This window comes from Mustela erminea, chromosome 10, assembly GCF_009829155.1.
Source record: "Mustela erminea isolate mMusErm1 chromosome 10, mMusErm1.Pri, whole genome shotgun sequence".
Classification (NCBI taxonomy): domain Eukaryota; kingdom Metazoa; phylum Chordata; class Mammalia; order Carnivora; family Mustelidae; genus Mustela; species Mustela erminea.
In genome coordinates, this window is record NC_045623.1 from 16,219,210 (window position 1) to 16,240,767 (window position 21,558).

The 21,558-nt window shown below is 41.6% G+C and overlaps 1 protein-coding gene across 2 annotated transcripts in view; it reads left to right on the plus strand.

The window, feature by feature from the left end:
* The window catches only part of SORT1 (sortilin 1), a 63,026-nt gene that overhangs the window by 18,251 nt on the left and 23,217 nt on the right, over positions 1–21,558 (plus strand). For both annotated transcript variants that reach the window (XM_032360648.1, XM_032360650.1), the window contains exons 2-6: positions 2,230–2,289; positions 3,910–3,983; positions 13,783–13,885; positions 14,901–15,065; positions 18,947–19,020. In XM_032360648.1, coding sequence (XP_032216539.1) covers positions 2,230–2,289; positions 3,910–3,983; positions 13,783–13,885; positions 14,901–15,065; positions 18,947–19,020 — 476 coding nt within the window. The remainder of the gene's footprint in view (positions 1–2,229; positions 2,290–3,909; positions 3,984–13,782; positions 13,886–14,900; positions 15,066–18,946; positions 19,021–21,558) is intronic.

The following is a 21,558-nucleotide window of genomic DNA, read 5'->3' on the forward strand; positions in this document are numbered from 1 at the left end:
GTAAGTGAAAAGCATAATTGTCAACATTTAGCAGGAGTATATACTAAACTGTTAACTGCTCAGGGGAGTGGGGCTTGAGGTGGTGGGGCACAAGGTGGGGAAGAGGAAAGCTCTTCACTTTTTATTATGCATTTGACCTGTGGACAACATGAGTTTGAAGGGCTCGGATCTACTTAAATGTGGTTTGTTGGTGTTTGATAAATACAGTGCAGTTCTGTAAATTATTCTCTCTTCTTTATGATTTTCTTTATAACATTTTATTTTCTCTAGCTTTTTTGCAAGAATACAGCATATAGTAGATATAATGTAAAAAATTATGTGTTAATCTTCTATTGGAGATATTGGTAAGGTTTCCAGTCAGCAGTAGCCTATTAGTATTTAAGTGTTGAGGGACTCAAAAATTATATATGGCTCTTGACCATGCTGGGGGTCAGCACCCCCTTCTCCCACGTTGCTCAAGGATCGACTATATATGTTTGTGCATGGTTGGAAATTTTTACCAAGTGCCAGTGTATTGCCTTTTTGGAATTCTTTATCAGTTAAAGAAATGATGGGAGGGTGGGGGGGGGGTACCTGGGTGGTGGGCAGTAAGGAAGGCATGTGATGTGATGAGCACTGGGTGTTATACGCAACTAATGAATCATTGAGCACTACACCAAAATCTAATGATGTACTGTGTGTTAGATAATTGAATTTAAATTTTAAAAAATAATAAAATAATATAAAAATTTTAATTTAATTTAATTTTAAAAGTGATACACAACAAGATTATACCCATAATGTTAGCCTTGAATATCTGTGTGATAGGATTATAAATAATTTATATTTTCTTTATTATACCTCCCTATTATTGCCCACATTTTCTATAATGGATATGTATTATTTTATAAATAAAGTATTTGAAAACCAAAACCCTAAAGGATCCGTGATGATTATTTTAACTACATTCCAACATGCTTCTGGTATCTTGGTTATAATATACCAGCTTTCCCTTTTCTTTTTCCTAACTCTTTTTTTTTTTTTTAAAGATTTTATTTATTTATTTGACAGAGATCACAAGTAGGCAGAGAGGCAGGCAGAGAGAGAAGGAAGCAGGCTCCCCGCTGAGCAGAGAGCCCGAAGCGGGGCTCAATCCCAGGACCCTGAGATCATGACCTGAGCGGAAGGCAGAGGCTTAACCCACTGAGCCACCCAGGCGCCCCTCTTTTTCCTAACTCTTACCACAACTGCCAAGACTTCTTCTATCTTAATTCATCATCATCACCACTATTTATTTACTTATTTTTAAAGATTTTTTAAAAGGTTTTATTTGTTTATTTATTCATTTATTTATTTGACAGACAGACATCACAAGTAGGCAGAGAGACAGGCAGAGAGAGAGGGAAGCAGACTCCCCACTGAGCAGAGAGCCCAATGCAGGGCTCGATGCCAGGACCCCGAGATCACGACCTGAGCTGAAGGCAGAGGCTCAACCCACTGAGCCACCCAGGCGCCCCTTAAAGATTTATTTTATTTATTTTAGAGAGAGAGCAGGAGGAGGGGCAGCGGGAGAGAGAGAATCTCAAGCGGACTCCACACTGAGCACAGAACCTGACACGGGAGTCGATCTCACAATCCTGAGTTCATGACCTGAGCTGAAGTCAAGAGTCACACACTTAATGAACTGAGCCACTCAGGTGTCCCCATCTTCACTATTTAAAGGTGAAACAGGGCATTGGCTCTTGCTTCTGTCCCTTGTCATTTTGAGTGAGTGAGTTAGCCTTGGAGCAAAAGGAATCCATCTATTAACTACTCAACTATACTGTGAAGGCTGCCTAGAAAAATTTAAATTATGCCGATTGGGTTACAATTATATCTGTCAATGTGGGCTGTGATCTCTTAGTTTAAAGCATCCTAAGAATACTTTCTATATCTTTATATTTAGTCCTGTTGGAGAAAGAAATTCGATTATTCCATCTCCCCATCTGGTGCAGTAAGAAAACTCATCTGCTTGGCTTACTTTATATGAGAGAGAATTAAAATGTCCAAGTTAAAAAAAAATGTCCAAGTTATTTGTAATTTGGGTTAAGTAGTTCAATCCCAGCTTTCCTACATTTTTCTGGGAATTCATACTCCCTTATGATTATCAGCTTAATTACTTTGGAAGTAATAGTGTTCTGAATTATTTAAGGAAGCCAGAGATCGAAAGACAGATGTCATTTCTAAATGAATTTCTTTTTTCCCTTATAGCATGTGTTTGATGATCTCAGTGTCTCAGTATCCTTGTCCTGGGTTGGCGATGGCACTGGGGTAAGTAGTATTTTGAGTCTGTTAATTCAGTGTAGCAAGAAGATGGGGATTTTAGGAGTTTAAACACTGGATGTTGTTACTTTTTGAAATGGTCTCCAACCTCCGTTGCAGGCATGTTTGCAGTACAGATTTTCAGGAAGCTGTGATTGGTTTGGTTTTGCTTTATTTATTTTTTTTTTTTTAAAGATTTTATTTATTTATTTGACAGAGAGAAATCACAAGTAGTCAGAGAGGCAGGCAGAGAGAGTGGGAGGGAAGCAGGCTCCCTGCTGAGCAAAGAGCCCGATGCGGGACTCGATCCCAGGACCCTGAGATCATGACCTGAGCCGAAGGCAGCGGCTTAACCCACTGAGCCACCCAGGCGCCCTGGTTTTGCTTTAGAACCGGGAACATCTAGTGACTGCCTTCCATAGTAGGAAGACAGACACCTTTTTTAGTTTTTGATAGCTGCTTGGCATCAAGATGAGCAAGAAGAAGAAAGAGGAAGGAGAGTGCCATGTGCTCGGCCAGGAGCCTCATAATACTTGGGAAAACCCCTGTGTAGCAGCAGAAAACTGCACGTTGCACATCTTGGCATTTTTCCTCCAAACTGTATTGTTCCGTGTCCTTTCCCACAGTTAGTGTTGAAGGACTGTGGCGCCCATGGGCTTGCGGTCGTTCAGCTCCTTCTGTTGACTCTTCCCCTACCACGGAGGAGCCCGTGCGAGGACTGGCGTCATGGAAGCAGAGTCCTTCTGCTCCTCATCCCTCTGTATCCCCATATAGACAGTCCCCCAGCAGGAAGCTGTGCTGAGGGTGGCTGTAGGTCTTGAGTCAGGGTATGGCATTGCCCGGCTCTGTGTTCTTCTGTCTGAACAAGGGCAGGGGCCACAGCTCATACCCTCTGGTATTCTGGTAATGTATATATCATAGCACTGAGGCCCGTGACAGTGGCATCAGGAATCAAAAGAAATAGAATTTTGATGTTGAAAAGCAAGTTATACATTTCTTATTTTAATTAATTTTTAACCATGTCTCAGTTTCTTCTAAAATTTGAGTAGTGCACCAATTTCTGTGATTTAACCATTTATCTAAGATGGCGTGTATCTCTAAGGCTTCTTGTTATATGGCTATTTGAGACTCCATAGCCTCTTGTATTAATCTACTATCAGAGTCTTTTCCTCATGAATATTTCTTTCTAGAAAAATACTTATTTGAAAAATTAATTTCACAGAGAACTAACGGCAAGGAGAGGAAGAAATGGACAAATATATATGATATAGCGACTTTTCTAAGAACACCCATACTATTCTAGCCTCTGTGAGCAGAGAGATGATCTTTGCCTGAGAATATCTTACAGTAATAGAGATTCACCTTTCCTTTATCATAGTGTGAAGTTAATTATCTCTGCCTCACTACTTGAAGTGTATGTGATGGGACCATTTGAACAAAATGAGTTGAGATTTTGAGTCATTGTGAGCCCTATGAACGTGGTCCTTCTGGGTTTTCTGATACTACAGTATAGGCTACCATAGGGCAGGACTCCTGGCAATCTATTACTTGTTGATTTAATCCCATCACATGCAAGCATGTAATTGGATGATCTTTCTTATTGACTGCATGCTTTTGTCTCTTCCCCAGATCATTCTGGTCTTGACTACCTTCCATGTACCACTGGTAATTATGACTTTTGGACAGTCCAAGCTATATCGAAGGTGAGATGCATAACGTGTGGCTGGGGCATTGGCTGAGTAACACATTGTGAATGTAAGTTCCCTACGATATAGACATGATGGAGTTTAAAAGTTGATTTAAAGGATTTTCTAGCTATCTTAAGTTTTCATCAGACTGTCACACTCAGCATACTGCGTATCTGCTTAGCAACCTGACGAAGTATGAAAAGGGATCTAGTTCCAAGGAGTTTAGGCAGGCTGACCTCACTGTGTGGCAAAACAATAAAGGAAGACAAAGGAAGAGTTCATAGCAGCCTGTATCTCTTCATTTAAATGGGTATTTATTTGTGAGAAGGTATCATAGAATTTAACCATCTTTCCATTTATTATGAGTTTTTTTATATCTCTGAAATAACACAAAGTGGTTTTTATATACTTGAAAGAGTCCTTCCTATACCTTTCAGGTGAATGTGATTTTTCTTACAATAAAATGGATATGTATTTTGAGCCCTAAACAGATTGTTTCCAGATCAGAGGGAGTTCTGACCTAACCCACGTGTGTCACAGTATTCACATTGGTAATGATGGGGGCAGTATGTGTTCAGGAACTATAATCTATACTGTGACGTTCACAAAGTTTTAGAGTTGTCTTCTCAAAGGTACAGCTTGGTTAAATAGTGGGTTCTTTCCCTTAATTATAAGATTCAAGACCAACTTACTCTCAGAAATTGCTGATTGTCTTCTCTGTCATTTGTGTCTATCCCATTTTCCCCCCAAGGGACTTTAAAGAAAGATGACATCCCAGCAGATGACATAGAAACGCCTCCCAGGGCCAAGGGATCTCCCAAGGGCCATTGTACTCTCTCAGGGTTCCTTCTTTGACTATTGGTCTTGGTCCGGGAGGAGGTGAACCCATGTTGAAGCTCTGAGATGATGGATCAGCCCAACCTTCCTTCCCTGGTAGGCGTGATCACTGGCTGCTGCTGCTGAGCCTGGAGCCAGTGCTCTCTGCCCTTCAGCATAGTGATGTTGGCTTAAAAATTGACCAAGAAGGAATTGCCATTTTGAAATCCATGAAAGCAGGGTTCTTGACTAACTTGGGGTTCTCCACCAACTAGCCAAACAACTGACTCATAGCAGGCAAGCAGTACATACTAATTGAGTGAATGAATACCTTTGCCTCTGTATAATTTTCAGGCTTATAGTATTTTTTATTTGTTTGATAAAGATTGACAATGCATTGTAGAATCCCACTGCTGGAAAGGGCTATGATTTATAGGTGATTTTGTTTATTCAGATAGAACAGTAGTTGAAGCATTTCGGACAGATGAAAGGTATCCTGTTTGGGGAGGGAAAAAAATTTTTTTAGGTTGTAACTTCGGTAACTCTTACCAGTGTTTAAAAAACCTGGCTCTCATAAAATATTTTCTTATAGAAAACAACCATGTTATAAAACATTTGGAAATTTTAAAAGAAAGAAAAAATTCAACCTAAAAAGTAAAGTGTGATCGGGACGCCTGGGTGGCTCAGTTGGTTGGACGACTGCCTTCGGCTCAGGTCATGATCCTGGAGTCCCGGGATCGAGTCCCGCATCGGATTCCCAGCTCCATGGGGAGTCTGCTTCGCTCTCTGACCTTCTCCTCGTTCATGCTCTCTCTCACTGTCTCTCTCTCAAGTAAATAAATAAAATCTTTTAAAAAAAAAAAAAAAGTAAAGTGTGATCTTAATATTTTTACACTTTATTATCTTGATTTTTCCCTTTCATATTATTCATATGACTACATACATAGTCTTAGGAAACAGTGCGGTCCAGGGTAAAATTGCCAGACTGTGTTGGCAAACAGGCCTGGGGACTGAATCTCAGCACTGTCATTTGTAAGCAGAATGAACTCAAACAAGTCCAAAGTTTTTTGTCATCTGTAAAAGAAAGGTGGTAATAATGGCCACTGCAGAGCCTCTGCACATTGTGCTTTGCAGTGGCTGGCGTGGAATAAGAACGAAGTGGGCTTAGCCGCTGTCGTGCCAACAGCCGGGGATGGCTTGTAGCCAGCCTGTGCTGGCACTGTCCTACCAGTTATTAGAATGAATCTGAGAGCCTTTGGTGCCAGCTGGTAAAGAGTGATTGCCTGCCCCCAGATGCTTCCGTGGCTTATACAACGCTCACACCCTTGCCCCTGCCAGTATGCAAGTATTACTAACCCCTGATGTTAACCTATGTCCATTCCGCTTGGTGAGTGCTGCTCATACTGTGGCATTTTTCATATCCCCTCTGCTAATAATTTACCATTTTTGTTAGATCGACAGAACTTATTTAATCACTATCATTGTGGACACAGATTGTAGCTGATGTTTTCAGTATTACTAATGCTGCTGTGGTAAATACCACACATTTACATCAAAGAAGTTGCTGATTTCCAATTCATTTTTAGTAGCAAATAAAAACTTCCTCTCCAGTGGATTCCCTACCTGTTGTGAAGGCTGTTTACTAAACTCTTCCCTCACCAGATTGAACTGTCTTCTATACCTCTTGCATTAGCCACTATCTTGCTTGCCTTCTGAATTCCCTTTTTTTTTTTTCTTTACACTGCTCTTGAAGTGTGTGGCTAGAACTGGACCTGACAGGTTCCTGAGTCATACCTAGGGGGCGTGAAATGTGTTTTCATGACTCTTTTTCCCATCCTTTTATTTTTCAATTCTGTGCTTACTTTAAAGACAGCCAAAAGAAAAAAAAAAGAAAAGAAAAGAAAAGAAAAAGAAAAAGTAAAAAACAAAAGCAGTATCACTAAGTGTTACTGTTAAAATACCAACCAGCATCTGACTCAGCCCTTCCCATCCTATATTTGCCTAGTCTTGTGAGAAACCCCTAACACACACTTGACTAGAGAGCGACCCTGTTTGTTTCTCCAGTAGTGTCCTGTGACTGAGCTTCTGCTGCTTCCTGTCGCACAGCAGGGTTCTTGTTTGGGTGTTTTTTTGTTTTTGCCAAGGTCATTTTGAATATTAATTCTTTCCTTCCTGCTGTGAAGTGAGACCTTTTCCAGAGTTTAGGTGGAAACTGTAAATAGGCTTCATTGCTTCTCCCCTGGCCTGGCCTCTAGGAAGGGACTCCTGTTGTCCTGTTGTCCCGTTTTTGGGCAGGCCAGCCGAGGGGCACGTGTTGCTCAGAGGGGAGGGGGCAGGTTGATTAAGAGGAGTCCTAAACAGGCCACGTTTGCCCAAGAGAAAAAACAAAAGCCTGTTGAATTCTTTCCGAAGTCTCTTCTGTTTTTCACATCTCTCATGATCATATTATTTACCTGATTATCTTTCTGTACTAAATCTTATGTGGTCAAATGTTCATTTGAGAATCAAATAGACAGCACTTGGTCATGTGCCACTTGCTCTGAGTCTTATGGCCCAGAGGCTCGCAGGATAGAAGGAAGTTGTGCCTGTCACCTATGCTGTGTTAGAGGGAAATATATACTTTGTGTTGTTTTTTTTTTTTTTTTAAAGATTTTATTTATTTATTTGACAGACAGAGATCACAAGTAGGCAGAGAGGCAGACAGAGAGAGAGAGAGGAGGAAGGAGGCTCCCTGCCAAGTAGAGAGCCCGATGCGGGGCTCGATCCCAGGACCCTGGGATCATTACCTGAGCCGAAGGCAGAGGCTTTAACCCACTGAGCCACCCAGGCGCCCCGGGAAATATATACTTTGATCTTTAGGTTATAAAAAAGAATTGTGGGAAGATGGGGGAAATAATAAATAACCTCCTTAGGCATTGCTGATTAGGTAAAATTAATATATTAATATCTTCAATTTAAAGGAGTTATATTTGAATAGCTTGAATTTTGATCCTCTGTTACGGAATAATTTACACAATAGATTGTAAAGTACACGTGCCTCTTTCAAATGTGAAGTTAAAAAGGAAATAAACTGTACCTGTGATTAAGATGATAATTTGGTGTTTGGCAACTGAAAGATGTTTTCCATGCTTTTGTTTGTGGGCCTCTTGAGTCTAACTTTTCACTGTAAGATCAACTTAATGAAACACATGTTAGCATTACTCTACATCAAAATTCTGTACACACCACGAAACTGCTGCTGTTTTGGGGCAGTTGGGTAGCACAGTTGGTTAAGTGTCCAACTCTTGATTTTGGCACAGGTCCTGATCTCAGGAATGTAAGATGGAGCTCCGCCTCGGGCTCCAGCCCCGTCTTAGGCTCTGCCATCTGCTTGAGATTTTCTCTCTCTCCTGCTGCCCCTCCTCCCAATAAATAAGTAGATCTTAAAAAAATAAAACGGCTGCTATTTTATTTGTGATTTTATTTGCTATTGAGAGTTGTTCAACCTTTGGAAATGAGTAAGGGCATCTTGAGATAATTAAATTTCACATTAAATTTTATTCCGTAGTCACTGTAAATTTTTAAGGATCTTACTTGAGGTAAAAAAAAAAAAAAAAAAAAAGGTTAATGTGAAGATATCAACAGATATTGAAGCAAAGTGCACTAAACTGGCTTCTCCAGGACATCTTGTATGACAGCCTTTTTAATGATATGCTTGGTCCAGTTTTCACTGCAGTAGATTATTAATAATGACTGCATATTTAGTTAAAATTTTAACTTAAATTTCATTACAAAATATATTTTATTGCTTCTTTTCTTTTTTTTTTTTTAAAGATTTTTATTTATTTATTTGACAGAGAGAGATCACAAGTAGCTAGCCAGAGACGCAGGCAGAGAGAGAGGAGGAAGCAGGCTCCCTGCTGGGCAGAGAGCCTGATATGGGGCTCGATCCCAGGACCCTGAGATCAGAACCTGAGCCGAAGGCAAAGGGTTAACTCTCTGAGCCACCCAGGCGCCCCTGCTTTTTTTTTTTCTTAAAGAAAAAGTTTATTAAAATGTATGATGTCTTTTTACTACAGCTTCACTTTTATGAACTTAGAGCATATAAAAATCATGAAACTAGGTGGTTTTCATCATTTAGGAAATATTCCCATGAAAATACATGTTAGAATTGCCTTGTCAACCAAAGCCAAATAGGGACACCGGTACATACTCATGTTTCTTCTGATTACTCACAATATCTTACCTCCTTTATTTTCCCACTTGTATTTTCAAAATTTCTCCAAAACACATGCATCCTTTTTTCAGTAAGCATAAAACAATAAAATATTAAAAAGACATAAGGTAACATTAGACAGTTGGGGGTAAAAAAAAAAAGAGAGAGAGAGAGAGAAAGACTAAAGTATTGGGAGTTCAGCTTAATGTGAATTCAAATTCTGCCCATTTTACTGGCCAGTCTGTGACTTCAGGTCTGCTGTTTTGTTGCCACATTTTAATAAGCTACATTCTCCCTGTTGATCTTTTAACTGGAAGTCTCAGTACCGCTGGTTGTCATTGTTCTGCAGAGTTCCCATGTATCCTGAATTGGGAGGTACGAAACCATTGCTCCTAGAGGAAAGAAAGATTTCAGCTCCCACAAACCTCTGCTCATACCATTCATTTTTTTTTTTTTTAAGATTTTATTTCTTTATTTGACAGACAGAGATCACAAGTAGGCAGAGATAGGGAGAAGCAGACTCCCTGTTGAGCAGAGAGCCCCATGCGGGGCTTGATCCCAGGACCCTGAGCTGAAGGCAGTGGCTTAACCTACTGAGCCAGCCCAGGTGCTCCATCACACCATTCATTTTTGTTCATTGATCAGTACATGATCTTGTTTTATGTACATTTCTGTTGAAAGAAGACACCTTATTTAATGTGTATTATTGATTCATTAATGTTGAGCTCGTTTCCAACTCATGCCGAGAGGATGCTTTTTCTAACTTTTCTAACCTTATTTTCTCCATAAGGCACATCAAAGCCTTCTTGTGCTGAGGAACACTAGCCCTCCAACACTGTGCTTGGGTGCTATTAGAAATAGCAGAATCACCAAGAAAAAACACAAGTGCAAAATGCATGGCACTAAATAGAGTGTGAAGAATACACTTATTGACAGTGTAAAAGCTGACAGAAGGCCGAGGGTCCTCTTCTTGGACCCCAGCTGGGAATGTGCATGCTGGGTTACTCACTCTGTGTATGCCTGCTAATGACTACAAAAGTGCCAGGAGCAAGGGTTACAAATACGTTTGAGTGTGCAGTCAAATTTTTAAATAGAAACCTAGGAACAGTAAGGATCTACTGTGTAAGCTTCCCGATCAGTGAAAACTAGAAAACAGTAGGTAGTTTTTTTTAAGTTTGTTGTCATCCTTGTTGCTTTTATGTTGCAATTTATAGCGACTTAATCATGGCAAAAATAAAGAAACAAATGTTTAGGCCTAAAAGCCAACAAAACAAGGATATCTATGCTTGTATGTGGGTGTTTGTTTGCTTGTTTATGTGTTTTAAGAGAGAGTGCATGCATGTACACGCGTGCACACACGTGTTGTGCGCACATGAGGTAGGGGGATGGGGAGGGAGGAGAATCTTAGGCAGGCTTCATGCTCAGGGTGGATCATGACCTGAGCTGAATTAAGAGTCATATGCTTAAGGGAGTGAGCCACCCAGGTGCCCCAATTGCTTGTTTGATTGTCAAGAAAAATAAAATGTAAGATTATCTGAGATATTGTAGAACTCTCATACTGTTACTTTCCGTTAAATGTCTGTGGTTCAGATACCTGGTGTTACAAGTTCCAATAGATTATAAATGAAAAGTCCTCCAAAACAAGGATGTAATTTTTGAGTATTGACATTTGGGTTGAGTGTCAATATGAGTCTTATGGAAAAAAACCCTTTGAGTGCTTCCTTCTACTAGGAATTTTGATTTTGTCTTACTTGAAGTCCTATACGATGATTACTTCTTTTTTCATTTATTTTAATAATGTCTAGATCTTTCTTGTTCTTTGAAGGTATTGGGTTCTATTCTGAAAATATTTGTATTTTAACACTTCAGCTGCAAATATGTACATATTCTTATGCGTGTTTACAGCACAGATATATGCGTAAGTGATCATTTATTTTTGGCAACCAGAAATTGGTTATTTTCTATTCAAAAGACTTGTTTCTGAAGCAGATGGTTTCACAGGATTTACTTATCGTTTGACTGCTGTTTATGACACTATTAATTATCCTCTGGATTTTGAAAAGTAGATATATTTTTCAAGATGTTTCTTTGGTTTCCTCTTCATGATGTATGTTGTGTGCTGATAGAAAATAAAGCTACTTTATTATTTTTTTAAGATTTTATTTATTTATTTTAGCAAGAGAGCACCCAAGCAGGGGCAGGAGCAAAGGGAGAGGGATAGGGAAGGGGAAGGAATCTCAAGCAGGTGCAGAGCATGGAGCTTGACGCAGGGCTCAATCCCAAGACCCAGAGATCATGACCTGAGCTGAAACCAGGAGCTGGACTCTTAACCAGCTGAGCTACCCAGGTGCCCCCAAATAAAGCTACTTTAAATTTTTTTATTTTTAAATCATTTTTAAAATATTTTATTTACTTATTTGACAGAGAGAGGGCGCACAAGTAGGCAGAGAGGCAGGCAAAGTGAGAAGGAGAAGCAGGCTCTCTGCTGAGCAGGTAGCCCAATGTGGGTCTGGATCCCAGGACCCTGGGATCATGAGCCAAGCAGAAGGCTGCTGCTTAACCAACTGAGCCACCCAGGCATCCCAGTAAAGCTACTTTAAAATAAAGTGTTATATTAAAATATATTCCTTGGCCTTGCATGGCCTCAGCAGAACCCTGCATAAATCCTAGCCTGTTGATACTAGTCCATTGTGCTCCAGTTGTTTTTTTCAGTGACTAAAGTAGTGTAGTTGCAGATGATTTTTTGTTATGCTCATGTTGCTTTCTTTTTCTGAAGAGCAGGGTTGTGTTTGTTGTGCCAAGTTCTTAAAAAGCAAGCAGGCTTGCCAACAGGTTTGTGGAGGTTTACTGGGGATGTCCTAAAGGAGGGGAGATTTGTAAGTTGGTGATAAGCAAGCTACTACAAACCCCTTTAGACGGTTGTCTGAGTGACTAAGGATCTGTACCTTGTGGAGTGAGGAATTGTTTATGTGTAATCCCTTTGACCTGCTATCCGGAAGATAAGAAAACTTTTTGTACTCCAAAGCCAAGGATAGGGTAGTAAAGAATCAGTTGGACGGTGCCTAATCCCTGTTTTGTTGAGGAAGAGTCTTTCAGACAACTTGAAGTTAGGTGTGGTTTGCTTTAGCATGCAGTCAGGGACCTCCGCGAACACTCGGAGACGCTGCCTTCCTGTCTGGCTCAACTTCCTCTTAGCCCATCTTTACTGTGGGGACATCAGCCCTGGCAAGATTGTGGGAAGTCTACAGGTTGTAAGAGAATTTTATTTACAAATAAAATAATTCAAAGTTGCCTCTAGTATGGGGCTGAGAGTTAAGAGAATTGCATTGTAGTTTCAGTTTTGCCCTTAATTAACTGGTTGCCTTCTCACAGTTTGCCTCCTTGGGAACCTCCTCAGCTGTGAGGTGAGGCAGTTGGACAAGATGTTCTCCTCAGTCCCTTGCATCTCTCTCATTCTGTGTTCCACAGTTCTGTGATTCTTTATTTGTGGAGGCTTCTACCTGAACTACCATTTGTGAAGCCATATACCCTATCAGCAAACACTGCATTTATCAGCGAACACTGCATTTATCAGCAGACAACTAACTGGCCGCACACAACCGTCTTCACCGATGAACATCTAGATCTCCCGACTGCTGAGATGCCGCATTCTCTATCATGTTTTAGCAGACTGCACACAGTATGAAACCCAGCAGATGTAGATAGCTACTGACTTTTTTGCTTTTAGTTTGCAAAATCGAAACACAAAGCTGAATACTTCTCAAAAATATTGTTGGAATGAACTTTTAGAAAAAGATTTAGCAACCCAAGAGATGAGATTAACTTTGTTTTCCCTAGCTGTTTTGTGCGAGGCACACTGTGGACACGGGTGCCTGGTACGGCAGCCTCTGGGAGTGGGGGGACCTCAGGACTCCTGCTCTTTCGTTTGCAGCTTGCAGCTTTATCGTTAGGGCTGTGCATGACTAGATTAGTTTGGAGGCCTTTGGCTACATTTAGCAGACATCCCAACCCATACTAGCTTAAATAATAAGGGAATTAATGGCTCATAACTAAATACAGAAGAAGGATGGGCTTTGGTGTTAGTTCAATCCAATGTCATGGGCTCTGCTTCTCTGGAATTCCAGAATTCCCTCAGCAGTTCACTTTTGTTGGCTTATTTTTCAAGTTGTGCTCTCATTTTGCCAAAATGTCTGTAGCAGTTTTTTGCTTTGTATTCACATATTACAGGGTTGGCGTTTCCCAATCTTTGGGTCACTGACATTTAGGGTCAGCTAATTTTTTCTTGTTGTGAAACTGTCCTGTGCATTGTAGGATGTGTGGCAGCACCCCTGGCCTTCACCCACTAGATGCCAGTAGCATCTCACCGCTGGGTTGTGATAATAAACGTCTCCTGACAAGCCAAATGTTTGCGGTTGTGGTGGGGGCTGGCGGGCAAGAATGCATTGACTGAGAACCGCTCAGCAAAGGAAGACATCATTTTGTCAGGTGGCTGTCTTAAGGATAAAGAAACGTGTTTCCTCAAAGACCCCAAATTTCCTTCCCCCTTTTGTCTTACTGGCTCAACCTGGGTCACTCCCATTTCTGACCCCTCACTGGTGAAGGGGAAGACTGTCCTTCAGACTAATCAGGCCCACCACTGGAGCTAGAGATGGTATCCATCCCCTGAGGCAGGTGACTCAGGGGAGGGTGGTGAGTGCCTCAGCCAAGGCAGTGGGCAGGGATCATGTATGGAAGCCAGGCAGGACTCCCGAAAGTATCCTTGACCGCTGCATTCTAAATGTTTTTTGCTCTTCTTCCTCTCAGTGAGGACTATGGAAAGAACTTTAAGGATATTACAAATCTCATCAATAACACCTTCATTCGGACTGAGTTTGGCATGGCTATTGGTCCTGAGAATTCTGGAAAGGTGAGACTCATTCACACACATATGAAGCTGTGCTTTGTGCGACACATAGGGTTGTCAGATAATAATGTTGGAAGGGTCCAGTTGTATATAGCAATATATTTAGTTTGCTGTTAGTGCATTTTATTTTTTTTTTAAGATTTTATTTATTTATCTGATATAAATATTTATTTTTATTTAAAGATTTTATTTATTTATCTGACACATATATTTATCTGATATAAATATTTATTTATTTATGTGAGAGACATAACAAAAGAGGGAACACAAGCCAGAAGAGTGGGAGAGGGAGAAGCAGGCCTCCTGCCAAGCAGGGAGCCCAGTGCAGGGCTTGATCCCAGGACTCTGGGATCATGACCTGAGCCAAAGGCAGACACCTAACAACTGAGCAACCCAGGCGCCCCATTAGTGCATTTTAAAATTAAACATAATTTAGTGCTGTTCATCAAAGAATGGAATTCAGCACACAGGTTCTTTTTTGGGAGGGAGGGTCCCTATCTAAGATCCTAGCCAAACTCTTTAAAATTATGTAGCAGGGGCAGCTGGGTGGCTCAGTGGTTAAGCCTCTGCTTTCGGCTCAGGTCATGATCTCAAGGTCCTGGGATCGAGCCCCGCATCGGGCGCTCTGCTCCGCAGGGAGCCTGCTTCCCCCTCTCTCTCTCTGCCTGCTTCTGACTATTTGTGATCTCTGTAAAATAAATTAAAAAAAAAAAATCTTTAAAATTATGTAGCAGCTGTTTGGCATCACAATGTATAATCCAAAAAACAACATTTTAGCTTTGGGCAACTAGCTAATCTCAAACTGAGCAAGCTAAATTCACAGTTATGATGCACTATTTCAATTTAGGATAATATTTGTTATAAGACTAATACTTGAGTGTAGTATACCAATAATCTGTTTTTATAACTCTTTGAATTTTTGGAAATTTCTTAACGGATATCTGGTGAAAATGGTGTAAGAACTTCTGTGCTTTTATAGTATTATACTCTGAATCTGAACTTTTTTCTTCTTTATCAGGTGATTTTAACAGCAGAGGTGTCTGGAGGAAGTCACGGAGGAAGAATCTTCAGATCCTCAGATTTTGCAAAGAACTTTGTTCAGACCAATCTCCCTTTCCATCCTCTGACTCAGATGATGTATAGCCCTCAGAATTCTGATTATCTTTTAGCCCTCAGCACTGAAGTAAGTATAGTTGAGGAACTTGTGTTGCTTTTTTGCATTTTTATAAATTGAAAACACACTCTTTTAACAGAGCCCCATAGGAAATGCCTTTATATTGGACTGCTTTCTAGTGATTTTTTAAGGCATGAATTTGTATTTTTTGCATTATTTTCTAGTTTGGTAAAGGGCATGATTTTCGTGTACTATCTATTCCAGACAAGTATGGTATCTAGCTGTCATTACACATTTTTTTAAGTGAGTAGATGCAGTGTGCTCTCAGAGTAATGAACTAGAAAACAGTTTAATGTAATTATTCTTGTGCTTCAAGGGACAAGCATAAACTGTCAAACTCCTGATGGTGTTACTCCTTTCCTATGGCCAAACCACATCTTCATAATTTTTTTTTTTGTTAGCTCCCAGTATATAAATCATATTGATTTCTATCTTTGATACTCCTGTATTAAATATCCAGAGTTTTACATCTCTGCATCCCCTACCATATTCCTATACTGTCCCCAGGAACCTGTGCCTCTCCCTGACCCTTCCACCTCTCTTCTGAAAGTTCTATGGGGAGCACATTTCACTTTGCCTTTCCTGGAGTACCAGTCTCCTTTACCATCGACTTTAAGGGCCCAAAGTGGCTGAGTTGCTAGACTGTGATAATCATAATTATACTTCTCATTTACATGGGCTCTTTCTCATCTTATTTCTTAGAGCGTGGTCTCCTGACCTGCAATATCAGTTAGAAACCCCTGGGAGATTCTTTTAATATGCAGTTCTTTGGCCCTGGTCCAGACATAGTCTGCCAGTGACTTTTGTTTTTGAGGTGGCTAGTATTTTTAACAACCTTCCCAGCTGAGTCTGCACGCTAAAATTTGAGAGCCATTGCTGTGGGGACAGAAAGTGGGTCATCATCGTGGACAAGCCGGGCTGAGCAAAGGGGTAGCATGGGGAGGATGAAGAGCTGTCTGGGGTCTGGGCCTTCTGTGCAGATCTTTGAGCAGAGGAAAGGCTAGAAGACTCAAGGAGATCAAAGTTAAGTTTAGGCAAAGGAGGATAGAGGAAGGAAACTGGCCTGCTGGGTAGGCTTCAGATCTGAAAGCAACAATTCCAGGAAGTCAGCCTCCAGCAGCTTGAGCTAGGCCCTTCAAGGGAGCACAGAGACCCCCAAAGGAATGGACAGAATCAGCAACCCCTCCCCTTTTTTAAAGATCACTTGTTTATTTGTTTGACAGGCAGCGATCACAAGTAGGCAAAGAGGCAGGCAGAGAGAGAGGCAGAAGCAGGCTCCCCACTGAGCAGACAGCCCAAAGCGGGGCTCAGTTCCAGGACCCTAAGATCACGACCCAAACTGAAGGCAGAGGCTTTAACCCATTGAACCACCCAGGCACCCCAGCAACCCCCCTTTTGAATTCAACCCCCCTTTTGAATTCAACCCCATTGCCATTACCAAGTGTCTTAAGATTATTGAAACATGCTGTCCTCAGGAAGAGGTAGTCACAGTCTGCTTTTATATCTCAGTTTCTTCCAGTTAAGGGTAAGTTGGAGGTATAAATAATCAGGTTTGGGGTGCCTGGGTGGCACAGTCGGTTAAGCATCCAACTCTTGGTCTTAGCTCAGGTCATGATTTCAGGGTTGTGAGATTGAGCCCTGCGTCAGGCTCTGCACTAAGTGTGGAGTCTACTTAAGATTCTCTCTTTTCAGGGCACCTGGGTGGCTCAGTGGGTTAAAACCTCTGCCTTCGGCTCAGGTCATGATCCCATGGTTCTGGAATCAAGCCCTGCATCGGGCTCTCTGCTCAGCAGAGAGCCTACTTCCCGCCCCCTTCTCTCTCTGCCTGCCTCTCTGCCTCCTTGTGATCTCTGTCTGTCAAATAAATAAATAAAATCTTTTAAAAAAAGAAGATTCTATCTCTTCCCCTTTCCCCTACTTGCTCGCTCTCTCTCAAATAAATAAATAAAATCTTAAAACAACAACAACAACAAAAACCCAGGGTTGAAAAGACAGACCAATATGTACTAAGATATAACTATAGGTGATACCAGATATTTCCAAGTAGAATTTGGTAAATTAGAAATGCTGGGAGGTGAATGTTATCAGAGAAATAAAGAGTTACAGAAGGAAGAATGGTGGGTAAGCGTGGGGGGAGCACTGTAGGTAAATTCTGCCTCGATCAGCCCCTTATAATTTCAGCTGTACCAGGACATCTCTGTCCCAGCTCCACTGGGTCTGGGCCCAGTGGGCTTGTGTTGCCAATGTAACGAATATTGTCTGTCTTTATCTTACCCAGCCTTTGCTACATTTGAAAATAAATGGCCAGTCTCTCCTTTCGGGAACTTGGCTTCCTTGGCTTCTTTCTTACCTTCTAACCATTCCTTCCTGGTCTCTTTCATAAACTCCTGTCGATCTACCCTCAAGCTGCTATTGCTCATTTCATTCTGAGCAATCTCCTCCCCTCTGACCATCGTAACTGTCCCTGTAATGTGTAAGATTCTCAAATCCATATTTCTGGCTTCCTCCTAGCACTTCAGATTTCTATCTTGCTTCTCCCCTATTACACACACACACACACACACACACACACACACACACATACTCTGCCCTACAGGAAAAAGCTACCAGTTCTACCAAATCTAGTTTCTAGATTCTTCCTGAGCCTATTCCTCACAGGTGTGGTTTAGGGCCTCACTAACTCTTTTTTTTTTTTTTTTTTTTTTTTTTTAAGATTTTATTTGAGAGAGAGTGAGCAAGCATGAGTGGGGGGAACAGAAGGCAGAGAGAGAAGTAGACTTCCTGCTGAATAGGGAGCCTGACACGGGGCTCGATCCCAAGACCCTTGGGATCATGACCTGAACTGAAGTCAGACACTTAGGCAGCTGAGGCCCCCAGGGGCCCTGGAGCTTCACTAACTCTCAGTGAACTAATGGGGTACAGCTTTTTTACTGCTTTTCCTGTTTCTGGTCTGAAATCCATCTCTCCTGTTGCCATTCAAGTATTATACCTTTAAAAAAGTAAAACTGAGGGGTGCCTTTGTGGCTTAGTCAGTTAAGTGTCCAACTCTTGATTTTTGGCCCAGGTTCTGTGATCTTGGGAATCTTGGAGTTGTGAGATCGAGCCCTGTGTCAGGGGTTAGCATGCTTAGCATGGAGCCTGCCTAAGATTCTCTTTTTCCCTCTGCCCTTCCTCTACTCCTCCCATCCCATATTCACGTGTGTGTGTGCATACTCTTTCTCTCTCTCAAAAAAAGTAAAACCAAGGGCCCTCTGTGAGCTGGCCCTCACATCTCTACCTAGCATGAGCCCCTTCTTTCCTCACCTTGGAATTTGTGCTCCATCAGTGTCTGAAGGCTTTGAACTCCTTGCTGGCTCTGTGATGTTTTATCCCCTCTGGCCTCAGCTGGTACTACTGTGTATTTGTGCAATAACATCCCATCTCCCCATTTGCCTTCTTATGGTTACACTGCTCATTATTTAATACTAGTTCAGCTGACTTCACAAACTGTCTCTGAAGCATCCTTGCTCCCCTCCTTATTCTCACCCTGGACCCAGTGTTTCCGTAACTTACCACATTGTATCAAATTCTTATCCACGCCCCTTGTTAAACCCTGAGCTCCTTAAGAACAGGGAATATATTGTTGGAATATATTGTCTTTGTGTCCCTAGTGCAACCTCTGGGACAGTGCCTGGCACACAGTAGGCACTCCATAAGCATTTGTTATTCTGAATTTCCAAAACCCTGAAGGGGCCCCCATCACCCAAGTGTGTATGGAGGGCAGGCTGCTTGATGGAACTTCAGTGTGTGTGTTTACTGTCCCAGATGATTAGATATGAATTATTAAAGGTCATATAAGCAGCTGCACAAGACAAAGCTGGAATTCTGATAAGTCATTTATAATCTTTCAGAATGGCCTGTGGGTGTCCAAGGATTTTGGGGGAAAATGGGAAGAAATCCACAAAGCAGTATGTTTGGCCAAATGGTGAGTAACAGAAGACTCCATCTGTGCAGCGCCCTAACCCTATCCCGACAGTGCTGCCAGAAATCACAGGATTAAGTACTGAGCACTGACTATGTGCCAAGTAGTCTTCAGGATGCCATGAGGGGCATAAGGGGAGGGGCATGACACAGATCTTGACCTGGAGGAACTTCTGATTCTGCTGGGAAAGAATCCTTAATCTCACTAAGCATTAGGATATAAAATGTAAAACAGGGCGCAGGACTGAGTAGCTGCTGCCTGTAAAGGTTTGTTCTCCATAAAAGGTGACATCAGGCGGAATAGCATAACACACAGCTCTGACCTGGGACTTATGTACTTCTCTGTGGCCAGATTTATATTCCCTCACCTAGGGATCCATTCCGGCTGTGCGGAATGTAGCAAGGAGTCAGGAAGAAAGCCTGGAGAAACCCAGAGCACTAGAGTCACCCTGTGCATGCACCAAAAATCCTTTCCCTCTCTCGGTGGGACACCTCCCAGCTTATGCGCGCGCGCGCGCGCACACACACACACACACACACACACACCCCCTCCCTGCTTAAGATGATGCAGCTGAGGAGCTCTTACTTGGGAATTGGGTCACCTTTGTTCAAAACTGGCTTAGTCAGTGGCTTAACCTCGCAGGGCTCTGGTGTTTCCCTTTTGTGAAAGATTTCCTGGGGGGAGTTTGGGGGATGGTGGAGCTAGAATTGAATTAAAAACCTTCATACCACCACAATTCTGATTATGCTCCCACCCTTGTTTAGAGCCTTTTCTTTCTCTTTGACTAATTTCAGCAAATTTGCATCTAGTTTCCCTGTGGAGAGCAGATTGGTGCCCGAGGTCGGGGGTATGAGTGCTAGCAACCGGCACGGCCAGCTTGAGACGCCAGTGCTGAGAGCAACACAGAGGCAGGAGAGCTGTAAAAGCAGCCACACCAGAGAGGCCGTGACAGGATGTGCTGCTTTTGTGCCGGATCAAGAGAGCCCACGTAGCTCAGTAACTTCTAATGGGAACACTGTGTTACAGTGTCAGATGTTTGATGTTCATGAACATGACCCATAGTCCCAGGGAAGAATTTAATAGTTAATGTCCTCTACTTAGGGATTCAGGGAGATGTGTAATACATTGCCAAATATATCTACTGAAATTAAAATATTAAAAAAATATTGCTTTAAATGGCCTTTTCCCAGAAACTGCTAATAAAATGAGGTCTGCGCTGCCGCGCTCTGGGACACAGGCTACATTTGCATTCGGTCTGTGTATTTTCACGAATTGTGTTTGTGCCTTATATGGTCTTATCAGGAAGGAAGTAATTTTAAAGAAACTAAGTTAACAAGTTGCTTCACTCTCAGTGGACCTAAAGTATATAGAATGTGCTCAAGTAAGACTGTAGTAAGTTTCGTTTATTAAAACTCACCATGATACATGTATATCAAATCACTGCAGTGTGCACTCTCATGGTATTTGTCAGTTAGACCTCAAATAAAAAGCCAAAAGAAGCAAACAGAAAACTCATCTTTAAAGCTAAACCTTTAGGGATTCCTGGCTAGCTCAGTTGGTAGAGTGTGCAACTCTTGATCTCAGGGTCATGGGTTTGAGCCCCATGTTAGGTGTAGAGATTACTGAAAAATTTTTAAAAATCTTAAAAAAAACCCTTAAAATTCATTTTTATTTTACTTTTTTTAAAAGATTTTATTTATTTATTTGACAGAGATCACAAGTAGGCAGAGAGAGAGAGAAGAGGAAGCAGGCTCCATGCTGAGCAGAGAGTCCGATGCGGGATTTGATCCCAGGACCCTGAGATCATGACCTTAGCTGAAGGCAGAGGCTTAACCTCCTGAGCCACTCAGGCGTCCCTAAAATTTGTTTTTAAGTGGTATTTTGTATCCTCTATAGGGTTTTTTTTTTTAACTTTTGTTTGTTTACGTTTCTTTGATTAGTGTCTAAATACAAGATAATTGGACAGCTGATAACTATTTACACACCTTTTAGATCTTTGATTTCTAGGAGTTGACAGCCTGAAGTGCTGAAAGAACATGCTCAGAGCCCACCCCTTGTGCTGGTGCTCAGCCAAAAGTACTGCCAGGTTCTGAACCTACTGTCCTACAAACTCCCTTTCCAAGGTAGAATTTAAATAATTCAACCTCTGACCTAGCTGTCTATTTGAGATGAAAGAACTAAGTTATTTAGCAAATGCAAAGCATTGAACTAGGTTCTGAGGGGAAACAACAAAGCATTAAAACTTCATACCTGTCCTAAAGAACCCGATAATGTAGTAGGAGAGGGAGGTGTACACTGTTCATTAAAATAATTAAATAAGAGACAAAGGAGTGCCAAATGGCTGGTGCAGAATGGCATGGTGCTCTAGAACACAATGTTTCTCAACCGCTGGCACTCATGACATTTTGGACTGGAAAGTTCTTTGCTGTGAGGGAGTTGTCCTAGCATTGCAGGATGGTTAGCAGCACCCCTGGTCTCTGTCCATTGGTACTAGCAACAACTCCCCATCCCTCAGTTACAACAATCAGAAATGTCCCCTGG